The 25,313-nt window shown below is 60.7% G+C and overlaps 4 protein-coding genes across 8 annotated transcripts in view; 2 read left to right on the forward strand and 2 right to left on the reverse strand.

The window, feature by feature from the left end:
- The window catches only part of LOC113968740 (PHD finger protein 13-like), a 4,440-nt gene extending 1,021 nt beyond the window's left edge, over positions 1-3,419 (forward strand). The window contains exons 2-5 of the mRNA XM_027685566.1: positions 979-1,071; positions 1,395-2,010; positions 2,331-2,369; positions 2,481-3,419. Of these exons, the coding sequence (XP_027541367.1) occupies positions 979-1,071; positions 1,395-2,010; positions 2,331-2,369; positions 2,481-2,707 (975 nt within the window). The 3' untranslated portion in view covers positions 2,708-3,419. The remainder of the gene's footprint in view (positions 1-978; positions 1,072-1,394; positions 2,011-2,330; positions 2,370-2,480) is intronic.
- Positions 3,420-3,593: 174 nt separating this feature from the next.
- Positions 3,594-6,691, reverse strand: LOC113968894. Of its 2 annotated transcripts, none has more exons than XM_027685879.1 (2): positions 6,442-6,691; positions 3,594-5,475 (listed from the first exon to the last, which is right to left on the reverse strand). In XM_027685879.1, exon 2 carries the CDS (start codon positions 5,449-5,451, stop codon positions 4,321-4,323), a length of 1,131 nt encoding a protein of 376 aa, XP_027541680.1. In that variant the 5' UTR covers positions 5,452-5,475; positions 6,442-6,691; the 3' UTR covers positions 3,594-4,320. The 2 variants fall into 2 exon arrangements, with proteins under 2 accessions (XP_027541680.1, XP_027541682.1); XM_027685881.1 differs by lacking the exon at positions 6,442-6,691 and adding an exon at positions 5,912-5,959.
- Positions 6,692-9,483: 2,792 nt separating this feature from the next.
- VWA5B2 (von Willebrand factor A domain containing 5B2) lies at positions 9,484-21,480 on the forward strand. Of its 3 annotated transcripts, none has more exons than XM_027685890.1 (22): positions 9,484-9,579; positions 13,056-13,211; positions 13,621-13,782; positions 14,100-14,313; positions 14,431-14,585; positions 15,005-15,136; positions 15,243-15,367; positions 15,490-15,666; positions 15,749-15,859; positions 15,975-16,177; positions 16,480-16,594; positions 16,672-16,857; positions 16,959-17,118; positions 17,195-17,484; positions 18,591-18,816; positions 18,902-19,246; positions 19,321-19,458; positions 19,535-19,654; positions 19,898-19,975; positions 20,188-20,257; positions 20,480-20,588; positions 20,842-21,480. In XM_027685890.1, exons 2-22 carry the CDS (start codon positions 13,073-13,075, stop codon positions 21,448-21,450), a joined length of 3,864 nt encoding a protein of 1,287 aa, XP_027541691.1. In that variant the 5' UTR covers positions 9,484-9,579; positions 13,056-13,072; the 3' UTR covers positions 21,451-21,480. The 3 variants fall into 3 exon arrangements, with proteins under 3 accessions (XP_027541691.1, XP_027541689.1, XP_027541692.1); XM_027685888.1 differs by lacking the exon at positions 9,484-9,579 and adding an exon at positions 12,148-12,296; XM_027685891.1 differs by lacking the exons at positions 9,484-9,579; positions 20,480-20,588; positions 20,842-21,480 and adding an exon at positions 12,148-12,296 and having other exon boundaries at positions 20,188-20,380.
- Positions 21,481-21,859: 379 nt separating this feature from the next.
- On the reverse strand, positions 21,860-25,242 carry ALG3 (ALG3, alpha-1,3- mannosyltransferase). 2 transcript variants are annotated; one of them, XM_027685653.1, is made up of 9 exons: positions 25,077-25,242; positions 24,280-24,379; positions 24,044-24,191; positions 23,736-23,896; positions 23,477-23,597; positions 22,996-23,201; positions 22,683-22,759; positions 22,352-22,496; positions 21,860-22,248 (listed from the first exon to the last, which is right to left on the reverse strand). In XM_027685653.1, the coding sequence occupies exons 1-9, from the start codon at positions 25,225-25,227 to the stop codon at positions 22,059-22,061; spliced, it is 1,299 nt and encodes a 432-aa protein (XP_027541454.1). In that variant the 5' UTR covers positions 25,228-25,242; the 3' UTR covers positions 21,860-22,058. The 2 variants fall into 2 exon arrangements, with proteins under 2 accessions (XP_027541454.1, XP_027541455.1); XM_027685654.1 differs by lacking the exon at positions 25,077-25,242 and adding an exon at positions 24,458-24,554.
- Positions 25,243-25,313: the final 71 nt, after the last annotated feature.

Here is a 25,313-nt window from a genome sequence, read left to right on the forward strand (position 1 = left end):
GGGGGGGGGGGGGGGGGGGGGGGGGGGGGGGGGGGGGGCGGCTCCGTGTGTGCCCGCGGGGGCTGTGCGTGGGAGAGGAGCCCTCGGGGGGCGGCTGTGGGCACGGGCGGGGGATGCTGCCCGGGGGGGCGCGGCGGCGGCACTCGGGATCCCCGTGGATGGGCGGCGGTGTGGCCGGCTGTGCTGGGAGCTGCGGGGGTGCCGGGGTGCGCGCGTGTGTGTGCGAAGGGGAGCGGGGGTGCTGCGCACCGGTGCGGGGGTGTGGGGGTCCCGTGGCGGCGCGGGTGCCGCGGGTTCAGGGGGTCCGTGCGGGGGGCGGGGTCCCCCCCAGGCCGGTCGGCCGGGGCAGGACCGGCAGCGCGGCGCCATCTTGGGAGCCATCAGGTGCCCGGCGCGGGGACGGGCGGCGCGGGGGGGCCGCCTCCGACACCCCCTCCCATCGCCGGCCGCCGCCGCGGGGCGAGCGCTGCGGACCGGCTCCGGCTCCCCCCGGGGCCGCCGGGGTGCGCGGTTGTCCCGGGGGGCGCCGGTGCTGCCGCCGGCGCCCGCCCCTCCCGCCGCTTCCCCCGCGGGACCGAGCCCTGAGAGCACCGGCCGCTGCCCCGGGAGAGTCCCCCGGCCTGGAGTCACCGCCCGTGGGTGGTGGACAACCCGGCACCGGGGCCCCGAGGCTCTGAGTCAGGCTCTGCCGGCGGCTGCCGGGCTCTGGGTGTCCCGGCATGTCGTCACGGTGTCGTCGTGTGTGTCCATCCCGCCGGCTCCCCCCCCTTTCGCGATCCGGGTTTAAGGGGAAGGGCTGCATCTGCCTCGGCAGATGATGTGAGGATTGGTTACGAGAAAGATGGATGTTTGAGTAACCTCGATATTTTGTGCTTGTAAAACTGCCGGGCAGTCCATGGCTGCTGCCGGCACCAGCTGTGGTATTGGCTCAGGTTGGGATATCCTTGGAGTTTAATCCACTCGTGGTGTTTGTTGCAGCCGCTTCAGAAACGACGGAGAACTGTGGAGGATTTCAACCAGTTCTGCACCTTCGTTCTGGCTTATGCAGGCTACATCCCCTACCCTGAAGAGGTAAGTGGGCTTGCAGGGTATTCCTCTACAAAGATACTGGTTCCCCTGGATTCCTTGCCATGTGGAGACCCAGCTCTTAATCATAAAGAATTATAGAATGGTTTGGGTTTGAAGGGACTGTAGAGATCATCTAGTTCCAACTCCTCACCGTGGGCAGGGGTCCCAGTCACTAAATCATGTTGCCAAGGGGCCCATCCAACCTGGCCTTGAAGTTTGGATAGACACGTCTGGACAGTCATCCTCCAGCCCCAGCCTCCCTCTCTTTACCCTGAATGTCTGTGCTGCAGTCTCCCATGCTAATCCTGCATCTTCCCCTCTTGTAGTATGTGCCCTGGACCCATGGAGGCAGTATGAGTCCCCAGAACAGCACAGGGAGCACTCAGGACAGTGATAGCTCGACCTCATCTCACTCTTCTGACTGCCACATCCCAATGGACAGTAGGAAGAGCAGGAATGCTGTGGCCAGGGGAGTTGTGGACAATGGCCTGCTTATGAGCAGCCCTGTCTTTTCCACTGGCTTCTACAATGTCCGGCCCCAGCAAATCAAACGGAAGAAACCACCAGCAAAGAAACGCATTCTGGAGCAGGAGGTGAAGAAGAGGGTGCCACTGAGTGCTTGGAAGGACTTTGGGGCAGAGCAGGATGGGGTGAAACAGCTGGCTGCACTGGCAGGACAGCTGTCTCCTGTGAAAGAGGAGCTATTGGAGCCTTCCCCCAACTTGTCTGGGGACCCTCAGCCCAACTCCCTCCTGGAGGAGCCGATGAAGGAGGAGAAAGACTGGATGTACGGAGAGCAAGGGACCGAGAAGCCAGCAGGAGAAGATCCTCAGCTAAAGGAGCACGACCCCTTCTCTGGAGGGAGGAAAAGCCCCAGTTCCTGTAATACCTTGGACCAAAGCAAAGGGGAAGACACAAACAGAGGGACCTCCCAGCTCAGTGGTGAGTGTCAAAGGGAGTGCAGAGGGCCCCGTTGTGCTGTAAACAGTGCCAAGCATTGTCCCTCCCTCAGCTGGAGCCACTCATGCTGGCCACAGGGAGGGCTTGTTGATGGCCCAAGCCTCTCCCAGCAAGGGGAGTACCTTTGGGACCTGGGGGGGACTGAAGAGCAGAGGGCAGGGAGCTGACCTGCCCTTTGGCAGCTCTATTGTGCAGAGTGGGTGGTGCAGACCTGAAGTGGGTCTGAAATGGGGTGTAGGGTTGCCTTGCTCATCTGGTCTTCCTTTTTTTTTCCTCTTTTTTCCCTCCTTTTGCAACTTTAGCAGTGGAATTTGCAGAAGTTCCCAACACCAAAGCAGAAGGTGAGTGGTGGGCTGTCCCATTTAACACTAGAGGAACTGGCTAGTCTGGCCACAGCCAGACCTGCAGGTGGTAGTGTGGTTTCTGACCAGTGTATCTCTCTCCCTGACCAGACGACGATGCCTGGGATCTGATCACTTGCTTCTGCATGAAGCCCTTTGCAGGGAGGCCCATGATCGAATGTAATGAATGCGCTACCTGGATCCATCTCTCTTGTGCCAAGATCCGCAAATCCAATGTGCCTGACATTTTCATCTGCCAGCGATGCCGGGATGCCAAGCAGGAGATTCGCCGCTCGAACCGAGCTCGGACAGTGCCCCGCAAGCGCCTCGTTGACTGAAGCTCCTGCAGAGCAGGAAGGCTGTGGGCCCCTTTTTAACCTGAAGACAATCAATGCACTGGCAGGGGAGGGGCTGGGACACAGGGCCGGACTGTCCCTCTCACACTTTTGACTCCTGAAAGCTGCCACACGTGTCCTCCCTGAGGATCACATTGGCCACGGAGCTCAGTTATCCCAGAGGTGTGTGGGGGAGAGGAGGGTGGTCCAGCCACGATCCCCATGGGTGGTGTGTTAGTGTTTGTGATCTCCTGGGGCCCCACATGCACTAGCCGTTGGATCCCACCTCCTCCTCACAGCCCCTCCAAAGAGCCCTGCCCACGTGCCTTCTGCACTTTCCCTGGGGGATGCAGACCCCACTCCTGTCCTGGTGACACTGAGCTCAGCCCCCACCTGCCAGTCCCCATGACTATAATTCTTAACTGGGTTCTTTCCTACTTGCACATCTGGTTATTGTGGGACCACAGCTGGGAGGAGGGTGTGGGACAGCCCCCTGTCACACAGCAGCCCCCAGACTCGTCCCTGTGCCTCTCTCCTCCTGTGGAAAGCCTGGGCCCCAAAAGTGCTTTATGTTTTTATAGTTACTTTGTATTATAGTTAATTTGTATTATAGTTACTTTGTATTATAGTTACTTTGTATTATAGCAATTCTGGTCCTTGCCCTGTGGAGTGTGACTGGAGTCTTATGTATATAATAAATACTTTTGCCATAACAGTGGTGGCCTTGGCATAGTTTGGTGACCTTGGGTCTCATGTCCCTCCAGGACCCGAGTGCTCCCCTTCTTCCTTTCTGCTGTGGCTGGGAGGAGACCTGGTGTGGGGGTCCCACTCAGCCCCACTCCACCACCCCCCCCTGGGAAATCCCAAGCTGGAAAAATCACAGGGAACAACCATGCCAGTGCATCTTTTATTTAACAGTGACAACCACCTCCCCACACTGTTGCATAGGTGCACAGGGATGGCTCTACAGAAAGGTCCTCAGGAGGTGCATGGCTTGGGGGATAACCTTCTTCAATGGGAACCTTGGTCCAGAGGCTGCAGCCATCTCATGGGGAGTGTCATGGGTCATTCCACAGAAGCAGCAGGTCCGATGGCTCAGGGAGGGAAGGTGTCCACATTCTGTTGCTCTGATGCTTAAGGCACATCACTGTTTAGATGAGTTTTGCTCTTGGGCTCTGACAAACCTCGCCTCTGTCTCCACTCTGGAGTGTAGTTATGATTTAGTCCTGACAGCAATTGAGGTGCTAATGGTTCCAGTTTTCTCCACAAAATAAGTCTATTCCAGGCTTATTTAATTCCAACACAGACATATCACTGGCTTTCCCTGAAGATCCAGAGGTATGCCAGCTTCCACCAGGCATGCTGTTAGGTTAGATGGGGGATGCAGTGAGGGGGGCAGGACAAGAAGGCTCTGGGGGTCAAGCACTGGCCTGCCTAGGGCAGGAAGAAGGCACTGTTTGTGGGAACCCTTACCAAGCAGGGTCCTGCTGGTACAACATTTCAGTCCTGAGGCTGTGAATGGTCCAGGAACAGCAGCTAACAAGGATGTAATTTCTATGCTAGGGGTCAAAACTGGGTTTACGTGGCCAAGCAAGCTTCTAGGTGAGGTAGGGGGTCTACTCCTCCTTAGCCCAGGCAGAGCCACCTGCCTTCTGCTCCAGGTGGGGAACCACTGCCTCCGAGTAAAACTTCTCCAGCTTGGGCTCTGTCTTCCTCCAGAACTCAGCATCAAACTGGACTGGGACTACGGCCGTCTCCTTTTTGGTGTGCACCACAAAGTCAGCCCGCTCGAAGCCGGATGTCGCCAGCTGGCATTGGACCTGGGTGAAGTAGCCATGATTCTTCTTCAGGGCGTAGGAGTCCCCATCCACCTCCAGGCAGAAGTCCTTGTCCTTGCAGGCCTCGCGCACTGTCCTGTTCCTGTGCTTGTAGGGACACTTAACCTCCAGCAGCCCCAGGTCCTTCCCCGTACTCTCCTCTTTGATGACTCCATCTGGGCTGGCAGCAAGCCACTTCTTGTCTGGGTGAATGAAGAGGCCACAGTCCTCCACTTTCACTGGCTTGCCCACTGCCCTCGCCTTCTGCTCGTAGGCCTGCACGGCCGCCTTCTCATTGCGAATTCCCCAGGACATGGCCGGGGTCTGCACCCCAGGGCCGGGGTTCACCACAGCTTTCAGGTAGGACTGGGGCACCTCATCTGTCTTGCCGTTGGCAAACTTGCTGTTGGCAATTTTGGAGGCCACGGAGGCCGTGATGCGGTTCTCCCGCATCTCGTACCACTTGGGGTTGCTCCACTGGCCCCGTGTCTCCTTCTCCACCCGTGGGATGTCCTGGCTCTCCACAGGAGGCAGGAACCGGTCCAAGGCTTTTCTCGGGTCAGCCCCAGGCTGCTTCTTCTGCGGACACGGGTCAGGTCTGACCAGACCAGCAGCTGCTTTGGCATCAGACGGCTTCCTCTGGGTTGTAGAGGAATTCCTGGGAGGTGCTCTGCTCTGGTCCCCAGCATCTCCTCGGGCTCCACAGGATGCTGTGGGTCTTGGCTGAGCAGAATCTGCCTTTCTTCCCCGCCCCTGACTGGGGGTGGTAGCCTTGGCAGCTGGAGCACACTGGGATCGGCTGCCTGCAGTCGTGGCCTTGGCCCGGGTGGCCGAAGTGGAAGGTGGTGGTGCGGCAGGGGCAGTTTTGGAGGCAGTTGTGGCCGCCCGAGGGGATGATGTGCCAGCGGACTCCTTCCTGGGTCTTCCCATTGCTATGAGTCAGAGAGTCTTATAATGTGGGCATGGAATAAAGTTTAATGCAAGTTCCCAAAGCACCCATTTCCTTTTCCTTGCGCCTCCCTGCGCCTGCCCCAGGGTGCTGTGTCCCTGCTAGAGCTGCTGTACCCACCCCTTTCTCCAATGTGCCACGGTGGAATGGCGGCTGGCCCAGCTGGGCTGCTTGTTCTCAGCCCCCTTCCCCCCATCCCAGCCCTGGCCACCCCAAGGATAGGGCGGGGGGACAGCGGGATCCCCTGGAGCCACCTCCGCGGGGATGCGGCAGCGATGCCCGCGGGCGCCGAGGTTGCCCGGGGACCGGGCGGGATCCCCGCGGGCCCATCCGCTCGGCCAGCAGGGGTGCCGGACACGCGTGGGGGGCCTGCCTGGCTCCGTCCCGGGGGCCCCACGCGCGCTCCGGGACCGGGGCACGGAACTCTCCCATCCGCCTCACCCGATGCCGCCTCTCTCACGGCTCCGCCGCCGCTCCGGAAGCGCGTCCCGCCCGCACCACGTGCTGCGGGGGCGGTGGCGGCCCGAGGCGGGAGGGAGGGAGGTGCGGTGCTCGGCGCAGCCGGCGGCCGAGCCCCTGGTCCCCACTAGAGGGAGGCAGCCGCACGGCCATGCCCGCCGCGGGATATGTCCGGACCTGCCCGCTCCGCTCCCGGCCCGACACCCCTCTGCCTTCCCCCGCATCATGCTCCCACCGCCCCCAGGCCCCTAAACAACATTTTGCTCCGGGCTAGGGACAAGCCCCCGACAGCCTCCACTCGTGGCCAGGGATCTGAGCCTGCCTCCCGCGTACCCCATCCCCGCCCGTGGGGAGCGGTCCGAGCCTCTCGGGCTCCACTGCGAAGGGACGAGCTGACCTGACGGGATCCCGCCGAGCCCCGATGGCCCAAGCAGATCTGAGCCGCCACGTCCTACCGCGAGCAGACCCTCGGGAGAAGGATGGCAGCGAGAAGGTGGAGCAGCAATACCCACCCTCGGGCACCCGCTGCCCGGCTGTGCTGCCGTGTGAGGAGGGTCCTCTCGCAGAGACCGCAGAGTTTTGCTCGCAGCCCCGCGGAGGGTTCGGCCACTGTGGAGGAAGCAGAGAAGCAAGGCGTCAGCGGCACGTGGAGTTTCGCTTTCCTCAAATCCGGGGAGTCGCTTTCCTCCAATCCGGGGAGTTTCCTCTTCGGCAGCGAGCCTGGCGCCACTCCCTGATCCCGGCGGGCTGGATGCTGCGCGATCCCCCAAGCCCCCCCCCCCCCCACAAGGCTGTGAGCCCCCGCTATTTCCGGCTGCGGAAAGGAAACTCAGCAGACACCAGTGCGTGTCCTGGTTCTGTGTCAGAGCCAGCCCCACAGGGGCTTCCAGCCCCATCTGCCTGCGCCAGCATCCTGCAGAGACTTCAGTTAAGTTTGGGCAGGCAGAAGTGCTGGCAGTATTCCCAGCCCCTCTCCCCAAGGATCCCTGGTGTCTCCACCAGCATCTCTATCTCTGCTGATGTGTTGTTTCATTTTTTCCCTCCAGCCCCTCTGTAACTCCCTGCAACTGGGCAGACTGATATTACACAGGTTAAGCCAAGGTGCACCTGATTTTGACCACAAACATCCCTAGCATTCCCTTCCTCCTCTGTGCTACCCATCCTCAAGATCTTGTTTAGTTCTTGGTGATTAGGGAGCAGCCAAACAGGACACCCCTGTCACTCTCCCTGCAGGCCAACCCTCTCCCTTTGCAGCCCTCAGTGGGGTCTGAGAAGCTGCAGCTGTGTCCAGCACGGTCACTGCCAGCCTGTCACCAGCTGGTATCTCCTTGGGTTTTGGGTTATTCCCCAAATAACTAAACTCACACTAAAGTCACGGTGACACCTATCAGTGACTCAGGACCTGAGAGCATCTGTAAGAGCTTTGTGGTTTGTGCCCCTCCAGCCAGCCTCGTCTCTGCGTGATAATTCAGTTCAAGGTATGGGGTATTTGGGGATAAATACCCAGGCTCTGACTGGTCCCTTGGGCTGTGCTGTGGCTGCTGGTGAGGGCTGTGTGGGATCACTGGGCTGTATGGGGTCACTGGGATGTGAGGATGATGAATGGAGCCATTGGGCTAAGCTGGGCCTGTGTTTAAAGGGTTTAACACATGCCTTAGCTCAGCATTCTGCCAAAAAGCAACACCGAGCTCTCCAGATCTATTTGTGGCTGTGATGAGCTACTGTAGTGAAGCTGTGACAGTGCAGAGCAGGGACACACACGCCTGATGCCTGACACTGCTGGGAGCACTGTACAGAGTGGGATGGAGCCTGTCTATGTCTCCCTGGGGCTGCTGTGGTCGCCAGTGGGCTGGGGAGGTTCAACTGTGCCCCAGTGCTGTGCGTGCTGTTGTTATTCACCTGCTGTCACGCCGAGACCGACGTCTGACGCGGTGGGCTGGCCAAGCTCCATCACCCTGGCTGGTGGCACTGACCCAGCACTCGCATTTGGACACTTCTCTTTGCCTCAGCTTGGCCTAGAAATGATATCTCAGGGAAAAATCAAAGCTTGCAGGGTTTTTTGTGGGTCTGGAGCAGCTCAGCACTTGCCATGACGATGGGAGCGGGAGTCTCGTGCACGCTGCAGGCTGTGAAGATGTGCTGTGGTGCGTGCGGGGCCTCCAGCGGTTCCCAGAGCTGGCAGCTGTCATGGGGGTGATAATACATGGGTTAGCATCCTTCTCTTGTAAATGAGAGGGAAGGGGAGCAGCTGCACACTTCAGCTCGCTCTCTGTGCAGCACAGAGAGGGGAAGCAGCATGCCGTAGGGCATCTCGCATGGGAGAGAGAATGGCTCAGAGTGCTCTTGCAAGGACCCTAGGGAACCACAGAGTGCCTCATGGCCAGATAATTGTTGATTGAATCTCAGGGTAAGGGGTTAAGAAGGGGGAGTGTGTCTCATGTGCTGCAAAGGATGTCTTCCACCAAGATTTCCCTCCGTTGTTCCTGCCATCACCTGTGAAACTCGTGTCAAGAAACTGAAGCTGTAGTGACATATGTGCCAGCTTAGAGGTGAGATACAAAAATACCTACCGAGGACTAGGGACTGCTCCCCTCGTGGTGCTGCTGGAGCTTTGTGCCCCAGTTTGTGCCTGGACTGACTCCAGGTTTGGCGTGGCTGCAATGGTGGGTTCTGCAGTGCTTGGGGGTGGGGTGGGGGACTCCTCTCTGTGTGCTCTATAAAAAGAGCTGCAGCAGCACAGTCCTATCTATAGCACAGGGAGCTGCCTGGGAGAGGCAGGGCAGGAATTAGTCCCAAATCAGGTGGATTTCTCTGGTCCCGCTTGGGAACACAGGTCTGTCAGTGGTGTGGAGGGATTCCCAGTGCATCTCAGGCTATGAGATCTCCTTGCCAGCATACATGTCCTGACTTTGCCTGGACTTCCTGACTGTCTGCACCCTCCCCAGGAGAGTTTGTTGTCATACTTGTCACCCAAAAGCTCGCCTGTCCCTGAATTCCCCCTCTCTCCTGCTCCTCAGGGCTGGGATTTCACTGCAGTACATGGAGTCTAATGGGGACAGCCTTGTGGGACCCCAGGGCATCTGGGTTTGGGGTGGATGTGCAGCACCTGCCTGCACCTGGCTGTTTTGTGGTGGTCCCAGGGCAGCTGACACCTTTCCTAGTGGAGCTGGTTGTGACACTTGTGGCCCATGGTATTTGTACTGGAGACTTCAGCTGGCTGATGGGGGCTGTTTTGCCCTGTGCTTTGTTTGGGGGGGGGGACACACACAGGGTGTGGTTACATGTCCCACTCAGCCAAACTCTGTGATTTTGATGCTGTAGCATCACCTGGGGTCTCACCAGCATCCAAGTTTGTCTGGAAATTGATATTCTGTTGGTGCAGAGCAGCCCACAGCCGTTGACTCTGGTCCCTGTCACTCTTTGGAGGTGTTGGCCATCCCCTGAGACCCCCAGCGTTCCCCGTGAGAGCATCCCCCCACCTCCCCCCCGGGCGGCGGTACCAGGGAGTGTGTCTCTTTAATGAGGCTGGGCTTGGAGCAGCTCAGCTGCTGGCACAGGGAGTGAGGGATGGAGCGAGGGCGGTGAAGGAGCCAGTGCCAGAGAGGGAGCCTGCAGCAGGGAGAGGCGGGGAAGGACCGCTCATCCCTCGGGTACTGCAGCCATCCAGCCAGAGGGGCAGGGAAACCCATCCCCAGGGAAGAGGGCTCTGCACAGGGCAGGGACTCAGTGGGTTCTGAGTCGAGCCTGCAGCCCCTGTGTCATCCTCCTCCTCTCCTCCTCCTCCAGGTAAGGGCCGGGGGGGTTGGAATCTGGGACTACGGTGGCCTGGGACCCTGCACGTCTCCTGCAATTCCTTGGTGTCCCACGGTCGCACACCCACCGCCAGTGCAGCCCCGGCTTGCACAAGGGGTGAGAGGTGGGAGATGAGGCAGCAGGGCCACAAAAGTGCTGAAATCACCATCTGGCAGGGATTGGGCAGGGCTGGCTCCAGTAAATGCTGGGAACATGCTCCAGGGTATCTGCAACCAGTCCCTGGCCCATGCCACAGCTGTCTCATGGTGAAGGAGCACTGGGACCCTTCTGTGGGGCTGCCCAACTGGGATGTGCCCATATCAGGGGAAATCCATGGGACTCTGAAATTTTTTTGAGGGGGGGTGTCTGTGTTAGGATACGTTGAGGACAAGTAACTACTGTTCCCTGGCATGGGGCTGGGGTTTTCCAGGGGTTTTAGTGGCTCTGGGGAGGCAAGAGCAGCAGCACAGGTCCTGGTGGTGGTGGTCCTGGATGTGGTGTCAGAACCAGGGTGTGTGTGCATGCTTGCATGCACGTGTGCAGTGGACTCTGCTCTCTATTTCCACTTCCCAGCAGACAAAGCAGACAGTACCACAGGCTGGAGACTCAGTCTAGGGACAGCCCTTTGCCCCTTCTGGGAATCCCTTTCCCCTTCAATCCTCTTTGGTCTCCACAAAGTGGCATGTCCCATGGGCACAGGCCAGCAGCAGCAGCACCACCACTGTCTATACCACGCCTCCTGCCTCCATAATCTTCTCCACGCTCTGGGAGCTGGGATGGATCCTGCTCTCATGTCTTTGTGCCCTGTGGGATGTCCCACAGAGAGGGGAGGTGAGGGAAGCAGGGGGTAATGTGGGCGAGGAGGAGGGGCAGCAATGCCTCCTCACTCCAAGCATTGTTGCAGAGGCTTGGTCTCCTCTCCCTCCATCCTTCCTCTTGTACCTGCCTGTGTATCTGTCACCAGTGGAAATTTCCGCTTGGTTTGCCTATGCTGGCGCTGACCCCTTCCTTCTCTGGGACCAGCCTGAACCCTGGTGCAGGTAGCTGTTGCTGCAGCAGGTGAAACTCTAACAACTCACCAGACAGCTAAGGAGGGTCAGCTGGACTCAGGCGCCTGCCTCCCTGCAGCAGCCTCTCTGGAAAACTCAGCCTGTCCATGGGTGAGAAGAGAAAGCCTGAATTATTCTGACATAAGGAAGAGTTACCTCCTTTCCTTCAAAGATGACTTTTAGCTGCCGGCTAAAGAGCTGCCCAATGCCTTCTGTGGCCCCTCCGTACTGGGGATGCTGCTGATTAAACCAGCTCATGTGGGCAGCAGGTGGGAAGGAAAGAAGAAGAGGGGGCTGTTAAGGGACTGGAAATCATGCTGGGGATGGGGAGAGGGCTGGGGACTTGTTGGTGATGTCACGCTGGCACCTGAGGACATTTTGCTGGCCTGGGGAAAGAGGACAAAGCGAGTGGGGTGAGGACCATAGGGTCTGGTTTTATTCATTACCACGGGGCTTAGAGCAGCCAGCATGAAGCGTGGCAGGGCCAGATGGGCCCTGTTTACTCTGTGAGGGTAAATGTAAAGAGAAGTGATAAAAAGCAGCCAGGACACCTTCTCCAGTAAGTCCCTGGTAAACAAGCTGGCAGTGACCTGGCTAATGGGCGGCACGGCAAATAGTGGGCAGGTTGCTGAGCATCTAACGGGGTGCCTTGGGAACAAATGGAAGGGCTTTGGGGTGAAATATGTCTTTAATAGCTCAATGTGGCTGGGTCAGGGGAGTCCTGGTCTCCAGAGCCTGTCTGGGTGCTGTGGTCAGGGCAGGAACAAGCTGATGATGTTCCCAGCTGTGGCACAGTCAGCGTGGGGGAACAGTAGGCTGTGCAGGGACCCTGTGCAACCTTGTGTTCTGGGAGAGTAGTCTGGGGGGCTCAGCAGTGTGTGCAGCATCCTGCACACAGGGTAGGGGATTGGTGATGCTGGGGGGTGGTTGAGTGGCCAGGATCTACCAGCGTAACCCTGCAGTGCCTGTTGAGCAGGTAAATGTCTCTCCTCTGGCATAATGGACTGATTTTTCTGGGATGCAGCCGCATTGCTAATACACTTCTGTGAGGCTCCCTGCCTTGTGCTGGCTGTGGGCTTGGTCCTGGTGCTGCCTCCAAGGATGTATCCCTGCTCCACTTTCAAGAGTGCTCTCTGAGAGGCACTCTGTGACCGCGTGCCGAGGGCACCCCAAGCCTCCCATTACCAATGCTCTTATGAGCTGTTCCCAGGATGAAGGCCACTGGAGTGGGGGCACCAGATGGCTTACTTGTACCTGGCCTTGTCCTTGCCCCAGGCATGTTACATGCTGGAGCACCAGCACATGGTGTTGGGGGGGAACCTTGCTGCTGTTGGGTCACAGGTGCTTGGGGCAAGCAGGGGATACAGAGCAGAAGTCAGACCCATGTCTGCAGCAGACTCCATGCACACTATGCACAGATCCACACAGCCAGGGCTAAGGCTGATACAAATATTTGATGGCATAGGGTGGGCTGATGTTAGAGAGTTGTGTTAGCTCCAGACAATTATTTGGGATGCTGCTCCTAGGTATTTTTACCAAGGGGAAGAAAGGTGTGGAGTGGGTTGGTGCCCTGGCTGGAAGGCATCCTCAGCTGCCTCTCTTCCTCCCAAAGGGTGGGACACCAGAGTTATCCATTTCTGGGCAAAGCATTACTCTCCCAGAGGCGAGGATCATCCACTTGCCAGGCTCCGCCCTGCAGTGCCTTCCCCACTGTGCTGTTCTTCAGTGTAGCGCTGACCTTGTTGTTAATTATTAAACCCCCAGCAAACACTGCTCGTGTCTTTGTCCTAGTTACACTGTGGGCTTCTCGCCCTTCTGATTTTGGTTGGGGTTTTTTTTGTCGTTTTTTTCTTAAACAAATTTCCCTGGTAACCTCTGGGGTGAATGGAGATGGGAGCAGCAGATGTTCCTCTCCCAGCCACTGAAAGAGATGACCTGGGGAGGCTCTGGAGCTGCTCTGGGGTGGTTGAGAGATGGGCTGGGTGTGGCTGGCCATTATCTACGAGTCTTTCCTTGTTTCCCAGGGCTTGGGGCTTGCGTGTAACCACTGCCCACGGGAGTTTTGTTCCCCTCTCTGTGGGCTCCTGTGGCTCCAGTCTGAGCAGAGACCTTGGACCAGGTGTATGTGTTTTGTGGATGCGAAGAGTAGCATCCCCGGGATGGGGGAGGGCTGGAGACCTGCTCCCCCCTGCAGACTGGGCAGATGGAAATGGCTTGCATACAGAAGCCCCTTCCAGCAGACCCCGTCCCTCAGCACCCAGTCCCTGCCTCCCCTCTGCTCACAGCTGCACGCTGAGGGACCATGCCAGGCCTCTATGCCCTCTCCTCCTGGGAGGCTCTACCCCTGAAGAGCTCCACGGTGAAGGCTTGTGCCAACGGATACACCCTGAGCATCACTGCTCACCTCATGTACACCAACCCCCACGAGGAGCCTGTGGAAGGTAAGAGGGGGCTATCAGGGCTGGCAGAGACCTGGGTTGCCTGCACGGCCTTCTAAAAGCCATGATGCTGAAGAGCATCCTGTCTCCAGCCCACCTGTGTCCCAACCCCCAAACCTTGCTCAGTTTGGGGAGCAAAGGTGGAGGCCAGCAGAGGTGGGGGCACTGCTACCCACTGTGGGCAAGAGGAGAGTGAGACTGAGCAAAAACATTCCAATCACTGAGAAAGAGCAGGATTTCATCCTCCCTCTGGGTTAGTGAGGCTCTGGGTCCTTCCTGCATGGTGCCTTGTTCTCATGCATCTAAATCACCTTGCAAGTCAGAGAGGTTCTCAGCAGGGCTGTCACGGGCTGTTGCGTGCCACGGATACAGCCATGCCGGGATCTGCCTCGGGGCTCTCTCCTGCCTGCAGGCGTCTTCATCTACCCGCTGGAGGAGTCAGAGGTGGTGGCCAGCTTTGAAGCAGCGATGGGCAGCCGGCGGGTGACATTCCAGATCCAGAACCGGCACCGGGCGCAGGACTGCTGCCTCCAGTGCAGCCCCAGCCCCGGCCGGCCGTGCCGCTGTGCCAGCGGTAAGTGCTGTGGCATGGGTGATGCCGTTGGGTGTTCCTGGCCAGCAGGCTCAGAATGGGCAGGGTGAAGTGTGGGGGGATATGAGGGGCTGAGACCCCTGCCAGGCCACCCCAGCACCTTCTGAGGGGTGTCTGAGGCTGGAAATGTCAGCACCTCCTTTCCCCTCCCTCCACCTTTCCTAGGGTTCTGCCCACCTTTGGCATGGCCCACATGCCTGTGCCCTGCTGCCACCTTTGAGAGCAGTCAGGGCCATTAATGCCCTCCTTCACAACCCCCTACGCCTTGCTGACCCCGCCACCATCCCTCCCCTGCCCAGGCCACATTGTCCTGGATGAAGATGCAGAGCGCTCCACCTTCATCATCGTCACCGGCACACTCTGCCCATTGGAGAGCCTGGCTGTCACCCTGAGCACAGCGCAGGAGCTGCCCACGCTGCCGGACGGGGCCCTGCGCCTCCTCCTGCCCCCCGTCCTCACACCCCGTGTCCCCGCTGACCCCGAGAGCGAGCCGGCAAGCTTGTGTGACGACAGGTTGGCCCTATGGTGATTTTCATGGCTTCCTCAGTCTCCGCCATCCCGGGGGGTGGGATGCAAATGCTGGGCAAGTGGGAGAGAGGGCGGGAGCCATCACCTGCTCTCCCCTTGCAGCCCCACCAGCTGTTTCGGGGGGCCAGGTGCCCGGAGCCAGACACCCACCAAGGCACCCGTGGAGAGCATGGATGTCTTTCGGGGACGACCCTACAACCCTTTTCCTTATGAGTTTGCCTTCGAGCTGCTGGTGAAGGGCCCCTGCTTGCTGGCAGGTAGCAAGGGCAGCTTGGGTGGTATCAGGTGGTTGCGTAAAACCTCTTCAAAATGTGTGTGGTGTCCCCTGGTCCCTTCATGCTTCTAGGAGGATGTGAGCCCCTGTCCCCAGGCATCTTCTTGCACTCCCTACAGGTGAAGAAGCCCTTTCCCCCACCCTTGGGTCTGGGACCCCTCAAAGTCACCCTGCCTGTGTGTTTGAGCGGCTTTAGGTCAACAGCCTCCTGTGACCCAGGGAGACGTGATGGATAAGGGAGAGGATGGGCGAGGAGGAGATGATGGGGATGTGCTCCTGGCTGTTTGCCCAGTTAATCCCATTAGATTTGGCAGGGAGTAGCCACTGCTGTGGAGTGTGGCAGGTGAGGGGGTCGAGGAGGGGGTATGTGAGGGGCTGCCTGCTGCATTGCTCTCTCCGCAGGGCTGGAGAGCCCATCCCATGCCCTGAGAGCTGATGCGGATCCCTGGGCCAGTTCTGCCACCACCACCTGCGTCACCCTGGCTGAGCCCCACCGCTACGATAGTGACCTGGAGATCATCCTCTACCCTTGTGGTGAGAGGGGATGGTGCCCTTGGCAGGTTTGGGGCATCACCCCAAAACCATCCTGAGTATCACCCAGCCTCTTGTGGCTGGCTCCAAATTCTCCTGTGCCCCTCAGAGCCCCACCACCCTCACCTGGTGATTGAGGATGGCACCATGACATACCCCGAGTACGAGGCACACATCCGGAGCCGCCGGGATTATGTGCGGATTGCCAGGAAGGACAGCAGTGGCGAGAGACAGGTGACATTGCTGGCCTAGCAGGAAGGAGGAGGAGGAAGGGGGGAGGTACTGGAACGTGGGTGAGGAAGACCCTGACATGGTCCAGGTGGTGTGAGAAAGCTCCTGACCTGCCTGGCTTGCAGGTGGCTTTTGTGCAGAGGCGTTTCCACAAAGACATCTTCCCCAACCCTGTGCTGATGCTGAACTTCTGCCCAGCGGTGGAGGGCATCCCTGGGGACCTGCAGAGTGTCACCCGTGAGATCCTCTTCCTCATCGACTGCAGCAGCTCCATGGGCAGCCCAGACCTTGAAAAGGTCAAGGTGAGGCACAGCCATGGGTCCAGGGATGTTCTCTGGGTGGCTGGTCCTTAGCAACACTCCCTGGTCCCCAATGTTACCCCAGGAGGCTTTGCTGGTGGCCCTGAAGAGCCTCCCATCAGGGACGCTGCTCAACATTGCCGGCTTTGGTGCCAATGTCAAGCCACTCTTCCCATCCAGTCGCCTCTGCAGCAACGTGAGTGCTCCAGGCAAAGCCCCCCACCAACCCGTCTCTGTCCCTGTCCCAGCTCCTTGGGGTGGGGGCTGTGGAGCTGTGGGACTGCTGAGAGGCTGGCTCTCTGTGCTGACAGGAGACTCTGCGCCGTGCCTGTGAGCACCTTGGTGGGCTGCGGGCAGACCCCGGCAACACCAACCTGCTGGCAGCCCTGGGCTGGGCGCTGGCACAGCCCCTCCACCATGGATACCCCCGCCAGCTCTTCCTCTTCACTGGCACAGCGGTGGGCAATGCAGGCAGAATCCTCCGGCTGGTGCGCAGGCAGGCCAGCACTGTCAGGTACGGCACCAGCACTGCGGCAGGTCACGTTGTTCTCCATATCCCCTGTGCTGTTCCCACCGATTTCTCCTTATGCAGCCTGAAGTCTCACCTCCACCAGCCCCGAGGGTGTCCTTCACCCATCACATCCCTCAACCCACTGGCTCGGCTCTCCCCACAGGTGGCAGAGCCCAGCATGCAGCCAGGGTGGCACTCTGGCTACCAGACATTCCTTTCCAGCCCTGCTGCTGAGCTCACCACTGAGCTTGCCAGTCCCTGGCACCAGCCCGGCCATGGCTTTCCATTATTCGGTTCTCCTGCAGGTGCTTCAGCTTTGGCATGGGCCCGCGGGCATGCCGGCAGCTGCTGAAGGGCATGGCCAGGGTGAGCCGGGGCCGTGCTGAGTTCCTGAACCCGGCCGAGAGGCTGCAGCCCAAGGTAACGCCCGGGCAGGGGCAATAGGGGGCACTGGGGGGCACTGCCATGTCTGACACTGTGTCCTCTCCCCACCCCAGCTGATCAAGTCCCTGAAGAAGGCGATCGAGCCGGCCGTCAGCGACATCACCATCGACTGGTACGTCCCCGACAGCATGGAGGCTCTGCTCTCCCCCACTGAGCTCCCCGCCCTCTACCCCGGCGACCGCCTCATCAGCTACTGCGTCCTCTACAGCATCGCCCGCTTTGGCAACAGGCACCCTCCGGTACGACTGGCACCACCCTGGCGCGTGGAGCATGGCATGCTCCCGGTGCTGCTGGCTTCTCCCCAGGCCGGGGGCTGATGGTGGTGCCCTTTTTCCCTTAGGGCCGGGAAGGGGCTTGCCAGGGCTCCCGGGGCTCAGCCTTTCCCTCCCAGGAGGAGGTGCCCAGTCCTGGGGAGAGCCGCCAGCCACCCCGGAGCAACCCAGGATCTGGGGATGCCTCCCTGGAGCTTTTCGCTGGGAGTACAGAGGTGTCAGAGCGAAGTGAGTGGGGGCCAGGGCCAGGGCGGGGGGCACACATGGGAGCTATGGGCTGACAGGCTGTCTGCTCATCGGGCAGGTATGGATCCCATATCAGGGGGAGACATCTGGAAGCGGATTTACCAACCCTCCTACATCCAGGAGCAGTATGTCCTGACACACTGCTCTGTCAGCACTGACCACAGCCGGGGGCTGCTCTCCCGCAGCTCCACCAGCAGCGAGTCCACTGGCTCTCGGGATGTAGCCCCCGAGGGGGGCTCCTCGGCCCCTGGTGCGGATGTCACCTCCCAGCAGGGCCAGAAGAGCCTGTCCCTCTGTGAATCCTCCACCAAATCTGCCCCACTGCCCTCCGCCCCGGCAGGCACCAAGGTAAGGATGCCAGTGGGGTGCAGGGGCTCACAGGTGTGGGGGTTGTTCCTGACTTAGCTGGGGTCTTGCTGCCCTGCCTTGCCCAGGCACATGGCTGCTGGGCTGGGAACCAGAGTGCTATAGCCTGGATTTTAAGCAAGGATCAGCCATGGGTGCCATGAGGAGGTTCTTTGGGTGGTTTTCACTGCTGGAGTGGGACAGCTGGGCACCAAGCAGCTGATCCCCCAGTGTCCCTGGCCAGTAGTCATCTGGGTGTCTAACAGACCACTGAGCCAGCTCAGTGCCTCCTTGATGCTACAGAAACCAAGCGAAAATAGCTGGGCCAGCATCAGGTAACAAATCTGCTGAGAGGAGGGGCCGGCTGGCTGAGCTCCTGCCTGGCTCCTTCAGCTCTCAGCAAATGCTGCCAGATGCTTCATTAGCGATGGGCCACATTCCTGCTGCTTCATACCTGGGTTTAAAACCCAGCTGGGTCCCTGGGATGGGGAGAGGCAGTTGCCCCGGTGATGATGGCCCCGAGGCCGGGTGAGGCCAGCTGTCCCCCAGCCCCAGGACATGCTCCTTCCCGTGGCATGGGTTAGGTAACCTGCTCCTGTCGAACAGCAGCACAGCTGGTGACCTTTGAGCTGAAATGTCAAGCGTAAGTGATTTCCCTGCAGCGTAAATGATCCTCCCCGGCTCCCTGCTGCCTGGGCAAGAGGTGGCTTGGGTGCCACTGCCCTGGCATGGCTTTTAGGGGAAGCATCTCAGTGTGGGGACATGACTCTGCACTGGGGACTGCATCCCAGTGCAACACCACCTAGCCTGAGCATCCTGGCTAACCCCGCTTCCTGCACACACACAAATTCCTGGCAACTCCAGCGTCAGCCTGAGTCAGTCCCCAGGGATGTTTGCAAACTCCTGTCTGGGTGCTTCCCATATGTATGGAGTCAGGCGAGCATCCTGGGAGGCTGCTGGTGCCAGCCTGCAGAGTGGTGGGGCTGGCAACAGCCAGTGGCTCCAGCCAGCAGCCAGAGGGGTGCAGATGCCACCTCATGGCTCAGTGCAATCTGGGCTTTGTGCCAGCACCTTTACCAGGCTTGACAACAGCCTTGTCCCCACCACAGGTGACGGTGGCCCTGAGCACGGAGGAGCTGGCGCGACAGAAGAAGGTGCTGGCACGTGCCGCCCTGGCTGGACGCAGCTTTTCCACACCACACGGAGAGCTGGACACCCACCAGCTGTGCCGGGCCCTGGAGAAGGTGTCACAGAAGAGGAACCAGTCCCTGGAGGGGCGGCTGGATGAGCTGGGACCCCAGGCACAGCAAACGCAGCCCAATGCAGTGGAGTCAAGTGTGTGCTGCCTCTGGGGACAAGGGCAGTGGGGAGAGAGTCGGGTGCTCCTGCCTTGCTGATCCCACATCTTGCCGTTGCCCAGATAACCTCCTCTCACCCACACCCCTGGACTGGGACATGCTGGTGGAGCCCTCCTACCTCTTCAGCACCTCACCAGTGCCTGAGCCGAGGCAGCCCAGCCTGGGTGATGCCAGCCTGCCCCTGCGCTGCCAGGTGGTGATCCACGGACTGCGAGCCGGCAAGCCTGTGTCCTGGGAAGTGACAGCCTCACTGGAGTCACTGCTGCAGCCCCGAGAGGGGCTGGGCAGGGAGGACCCACCGCGCCGGGGGGGCAAGGCCTGGGACAAGCCAGTGCACCGCTTGGCAGCGCGCTCCGTCATCCGGGACAATGAGAGCGCGGCACAGCGGGAAGCTGAGCTGGAGCAGGGTGGGTGCCAGTGCGCGTCCCCCCTCAGTGCAGCCCTGGCATTTCCCTCTCCCTAAACATCTTGCTCTGGTTAGGTTTCGCCCGCAGGTTTCGCCTGAAAGCCGTGCAAACCAGCAAAGCCTGCAACGTGCCTTCCCTCTACACCCGCCTGGTGCCTGTGGACGGTGCCACCCAGGCAGCACTGCCTGCAGCCCCTGAGGTGTGGGGCACAGGTACGGACAAGGGTCTGGCAGGATGGGGAGGGGGCAGTGAAGGGACAGAGGGTTGAGGTGGCATCATCCCTTGCAGCTGGCTCAGCCAACCGGACACGAGCTGCTGCAGCAGGGAGCTGGCACTACCGCAGCTCCTCAGCGGGGCAGGGCCAGCGGCAGGATGCAGAAGAGCAGGATGAGGCCCCTGGCACTGCAGGTACCAACTCAGGCCTTTATTCAGCTTATGCTTCCCAGGGACCTGCACAGGGGTCCCTGGGGATCCTCAGCTGGTGGTTGCATGGGGCTGGTCCTGCCTGGAGTGCTGTGGAGCCTGGAAAGAGGCATCTGCCCCACAATGGGGAGAGAGACATGGGGGGACAGCATAGCAGTCCCTGGCAGCAGCTGTGAGTGATGAGGCTCCCTGGAGCCCAGGGCCCCTCAGGACTTTGCTCTTTTGCAGAGCGAGACGAGACCCCCAGGACTCCAGCCAGCATCTCCTCCCCCACCTACGGCTGGGAAAAGCGGAACTGCTCAAACGGTGTGTCCAGGCTGGAGGGGATCAAGGGCTGGATGAGGGGGGGACACAGGGGGCAATCTGACATCCTGCTGCTGGCAGCTGAGAGCTGGAGCATCCACTGTGCTGTCACCGCCCTGGGCACATGGGCTGAGCCAGCGTCCCGGGTGGTGGGGAGTGGGACACACCTCTGGGTGCATAACATTCCCCCTGTGCTCAGCTTTTCCCCCTTGCAGGGCCTCCATCCAGCCCCTCCACCGCCTCCATGGGCTCCCAGAAATCCACAGAGAGCATCGCTGGCTCCAGGTGACACTGTGGGATGGGAGGGACGCAAGGGACCAAAAACTGGCATGTTGTGGGGAGAGGGGAACAGTACCACTTTTTGAGTGCTGCTGGTCCAATGTCCTCTGCCAGCTCCTGCAGCATAAGTGGGGGGTTTGGTGCTCCAGCCCCTTCCCTGCAGCAGGCTGGAGTCCAGCTGCCCTTTTGGAATTTTCCCCCACCGTTACCTTGCCTGTTGCCCCACAGGTTTAGCCTGAGCAGGCGCAGGGGTCCCAGCCTGGTGCTGCGCCCACAGTGCCTCAGCCCGGAAAGCGAGCGCTCCAGCAACCATGCGATCCATGACTACCTCCCACTGGTAAGGACCCCATACCTGTCCTCATCCCAGTCCTCATCCCCATCCCACCGGGGGCACCTTCCCTGCTGGGTGCCAGCAAAGCCACCCAGGTTATGCCCAGCAGCACCAACAGCAGAAGATGCAAACCTAGTAGGTGCCTGCTCAGCCCTGCTGCATCCTTGAATGTCTCTGAGGATCTTGGCTGGCATTTTGGGGGGCACTAGATTGTCTCTGTGCCCCAGGACACTCCTGCAGCCCTGCCTCCCCCTTGCAGGTGCAGCTGCAACAAGCCAGGGGGCCATTCCAGCTCACCGAGAGCTTCTCCGAAGTGGTGCAGATCCCTCTGGACCGCCTGCGCCGGGCCTCCCCCTACGCCTCCCACCGTGCCAGCCTCAGCCCCGTGTCCCCAGGGGCCAGGAGCAGCCCTGAGGCAGGGCCCACTGGCGAGGAGGGCGAGGAGCCCACCACAGACCCACAGCCCAGCTCGCCCCCATCCCAGAGTACTTGCTCCGAGGTGCCCAGCGCAGCCGTGTGGGCGCAGGCGGACAGTGGGCACGGCTCCGAGTCCGACACCTGCCCCCACTCAGCTGCCCCCTCCGAGGCTGGTGTGAGCTGTCAAGACATGGGGCTGGAGGACCTGGAGAGTGCCAGCTGGGCCACAGCGGTGGCCTTGGCATGGCTGGAGCATCGCTGTGCTGGATTCTTTGAGGAGTGGGAGCTGGTGGCGGCCAAGGCGGACGCGTGGCTGCAGGCACAGCAGCTGCCCGAGGGGGTGGACGTGGGCTGCCTCAAAGGGGCAGCCAGGCACTTGTTCCTGCTGCTGCGTCACTGGGACGAGAACATCAAGCTGAACATGCTGTGCTACAACCCCAACAACGTCTGACAGCCGCCCGAGGGGCCAATAAAGACACCTGGCTCCAAGCCACCTGCACTGGCGTCTCTCTTACGGGCAGCGAGTAGTTGGCTCCATTCAGGCCACACCAGGGCTCATCAGAATCCTGGGGGGGGTCACCACCTTCCCAGCCATCTACCATGGCAGGGAGCAGACAGGGGAACAGGAAAAGTTGTCCTGGAGGGATCCCTGGGCTCCATCAAGGCAATTCAAACCTTGAGGCAAAGCTGTTCTGCAGATCCTGTGTTTTAACCCCACCCTAGAGGCTGCTTGCCTGCCCTGGGCACCCCTCTCCCTGGGCTGGGAAGGGAGTGCCCGTGGCCCCAGCAGCTGTTCTACCTTCCCCCAGGTGAGCCAGGTCCAGGGACTGCTGTTCTGACACCGTCACAGCACAAGGATGCTGGGGAAGGGCACATAAAAGCCCCCTTTATTGTGGAAGTCCTGCCTTTTGGGGGTCCCCACACCACCCCCCTTTGTACAGTTCAAGGGCTCATGGCTCTCCTGGGATGGCTGTGGCCAGCCTGGGAGCCGAGTGGGGAAAGAGCAGGCAGAATTGGCAGTCCCAGAGGCCAGTTCCCACCGTCTGGCCTTCCACACTCTCACTGGGCTTTCTTGGATGTGGCTGTGTGCTTCCTGCTCGATGTGGGGGTGTGTGACACCAGCATGGGGGCCGTGCCACACCAGAGCTGGAGCAGGATGAGTCCATGGCAGATGTGGAGGGAGAGGGAGCTGCAGACTGTGGAGGGGTAGGTGTTCCAGCAGAGCTCGATCACACCCAGGAGCAGCACCCTGCAGCAGAAAAAGCTGGGGGTCTGCATGGGGGACACATATGAGTCCCCCTTGCTCCCAGACCCCCAGCAGCTGGGTGCTCCCCCTCCCTGGCAGCACATACTTGGGCATGTGAGCGAGCTTGGTGGTTGGGGTGCACCAGAGTAAGTAGGGCAGTGTGTGGAAGTACCAGACGTAAAACTGGTAGTGCAGGGAGCGGCTGCAGCAGATACCCAGGAAGTTGGAGGAGAAGAGGATGAAGACAATCTGTGCACTGGCATTAAGGAGGCAAACATGGGAGGCTGGAGATGTGATCCCACAACAGCTCCCCAGCCATCCAGCACAGCTCCTTCCCCCAGGACAGGCTGGTCCTGGCAGCACTGCAGGACCTGGAGTATGACCAAGGTCCTCCCTGCCTTCTCCCTGCCCTTGCTGCCCACCCTGCCAAAGGATATCATTGACCGTCAAGGGAGGGGATGGGGGTTTTCTTTTGGCAGGATCCTTCAGCAAAGTCAGGATGCTTTCTTTGGAACTGAGGGAGAAGCACAAACATCAATCTCAACTGCTAGAAAGTCTCTTCCACCCCAACCCTCCCCTGTAAGCCACGATGCCTGGGCAGCATGCTCCCCAAAACAGAACAGCAACACCCCCCCATTCCCGCCTGCAACTCCAGGACTGGAGCATTGTGGGGGCAGGTGAGTCATGGATCTGTATCCTGTATTATGGGGGCTGGCAGGGACCAGCACCCAAGGGAACCCCAGGTCTCACCTGTGCCACCGGTGAAGTGCAAAGAGCCCCAGGCCAGCCAGGTGAGCCAGGAGCAGTGCGGCATGGAAAGCCCGATTCTGGAAAACCTCTTCTGGGAGGAAGCGCCAGTTCACCGTCCATTTGAACTGAAACTGGCGGCCCAGGTCAAAGGAGCGGGTCAGGTACCCTATAGGGTTCTCCAGGAGGAAGGGCAGCCCCAGAACCACCTGCCAGGGACACACCAGCACCATGGCAGCAGCCGTACGCCAGGTCTGTCACCCTGTCACCTCCTCAGCGCCATGTGGGGCGACAGGGACACTCAGCCAAAGACGAAAGCCCCGTGAATTAGATTATTTATCAACCCCCAGCTCGCTGTGTGGGGCCAGCACAGCTGCTGGTGCCACTGTACCCAACCATGGCTCTCCAGCCTGGCAGGATGCTGTGACACAGGCAGGCAGCCCACTATTTCTTGCTGCTGCAGCCACTGCAAGCAGGGACCCACCTGGAGCAGGGCACAGATGCACAGCTTGGGGATACAGCCCAGGAGACCGAAGCGCTGCAGGAGGAGGAAGAGGAGTCCAGGTGCAAAGAGTAGGATGTTCATCTTCACAGACACAGCCAGGCTGAGTGGGAAGCTGTGTTACCACTGCGGACCCCACATGGGAGCCCAGGCAACCTCCGAGCCCAGCACAGCCTCCTCCCCAGGGCCCAGCTAGCTCAGGCCCCCAGCACAGCATGGAGATCAGCCCCCAGCCCCTCACCTGAAGAGGAGGCAGCCCCAGGACCAGTGCTCCTCCAGGAAGAGGTTGATGGCGAGGAAGAGGATGGCCATGGCCACGGGGTCGTTGAAGAGCCGCAGTACAAAGATGGAGTGGATGCGGTACGAGGCACAGCACATGAAGAAGAAAACGTACGGAGGTACCTTGCAGAGGGCAGAGACACACAAGGGTCAGCAGCCTGTCACTGAGCCCCTCCAAATCTGAGACCCCTGCCCGTGTTGCTGGGGTGAGGACTCAGCAGTGCAGGGCAGGCCCTGAGGCGGCCGGCACAGGCCCTGGCCCCAGGGTACCTTGTTGGTTCGGCAGTAGATGCGGAAGACAAGCAGGAGGTTGAGCAGGTAGAGGGCAGCGAAGAGATACTGTGCCAGGCGGATGTTGGAGCCGCGGCCCGTAGCATGGTACAGGCCCAGGAAGATGTAAACGAAGCCGGCAGGGTAACTGTGGGGAGACAGGAGTGAGGGGCCGGGCCCTGCGGGCCCTCCCGGGAGCTGCAGGTCACGGGGAGCTGGGTGTCCCTGTCACTCACACCAGCGGCCCTGTGTCACCCTTCAGCTGGGTGTAGTCCAGGGTCCCGTTGGCGAAACCCTCCACCTCCTGCATGTAGGCCTTCCAGTCGATCTCGGTGTCTGTGGGGATGAGGGGGGGAGTTCAGGTGGGGCAAGGGGGGCCGAGGAGCACTGCAGGGGGTGTGGGGGCTCACCTACCTCCCGACCTGCCAGCCTGGCCCTGTGCCTCCATGCCACGCTGCCAGCCCAGGCTCTGCCCCCCAGGCCCCAGCCCCATCCAGGGCCCCAAGCTGACCGACCCCTGTGTGTGTTGCTGGACTCCCAGCCCAATCCTGCATCCCTCCCATCCCATCCCGTCTCATCCCATCCAGGACCCCCAGCCCAACCCTGCATCCCCCTCTGACCCCTCCAGGACCCCCATCCCATCCCTCCATCCCCCCCCATCCCTTCTAAAACCTCTGGCCCCATACAGGGCCCCCATCCCGCCCCTGTGGCCACCCCAGCCCCTTCCAATCCAGCAATCCAGCAATCCAGCCCCTTCCAATCCCACCCCAGCAATCCGCCTCTGCATCCCCCCCCCGTCCCACCCAGGAGCCCCAGCCCGCCCCCCTGTCGGGGGATGCTGTCCCCCGCCGGGGCCGGAGCGGCCCTGTCCTCCCGCCCTCCGCGCTGCCCCAGGCCAGCCCCCCCTCGCCGCCCCCGCGGGGCCGAGCTGTCACTGTCACTGCTCCCGCACCGCCCCGCGCTGTCCCGGACTGGCCCCGCCACCCCCGCGGGGGCAGCGCCGCGCTGGGCCGGGCTGGGCCGCGGCACTCACAGGGCACCCTGCGGATGACCCAGAGGTTGACACCGCCCTCGGCCAGGCAGAGGCAGGCGGCCACCAGCGGGGTGTAGCGGGGCTCCAGCAGCGCCGCCCGCCGCTCCCTCCATGCCCGCCGCAGCGCCGCCGCCCCCCGACCCGCCGCCATGCCGCTCCGTGTTTCCGCCCGGAGCGCTCAGCGCGGCGCACCCGGCGCGGGCCGGAAGCCGCACGTGGGGGCGCGGGCGGCACGTG

The sequence above is a fragment of the Neopelma chrysocephalum genome, unplaced genomic scaffold, assembly GCF_003984885.1.
Source record: "Neopelma chrysocephalum unplaced genomic scaffold, ASM398488v2 Primary Assembly neopelma1_69, whole genome shotgun sequence".
NCBI classification, from domain to species: Eukaryota; Metazoa; Chordata; class Aves; order Passeriformes; family Pipridae; genus Neopelma; species Neopelma chrysocephalum.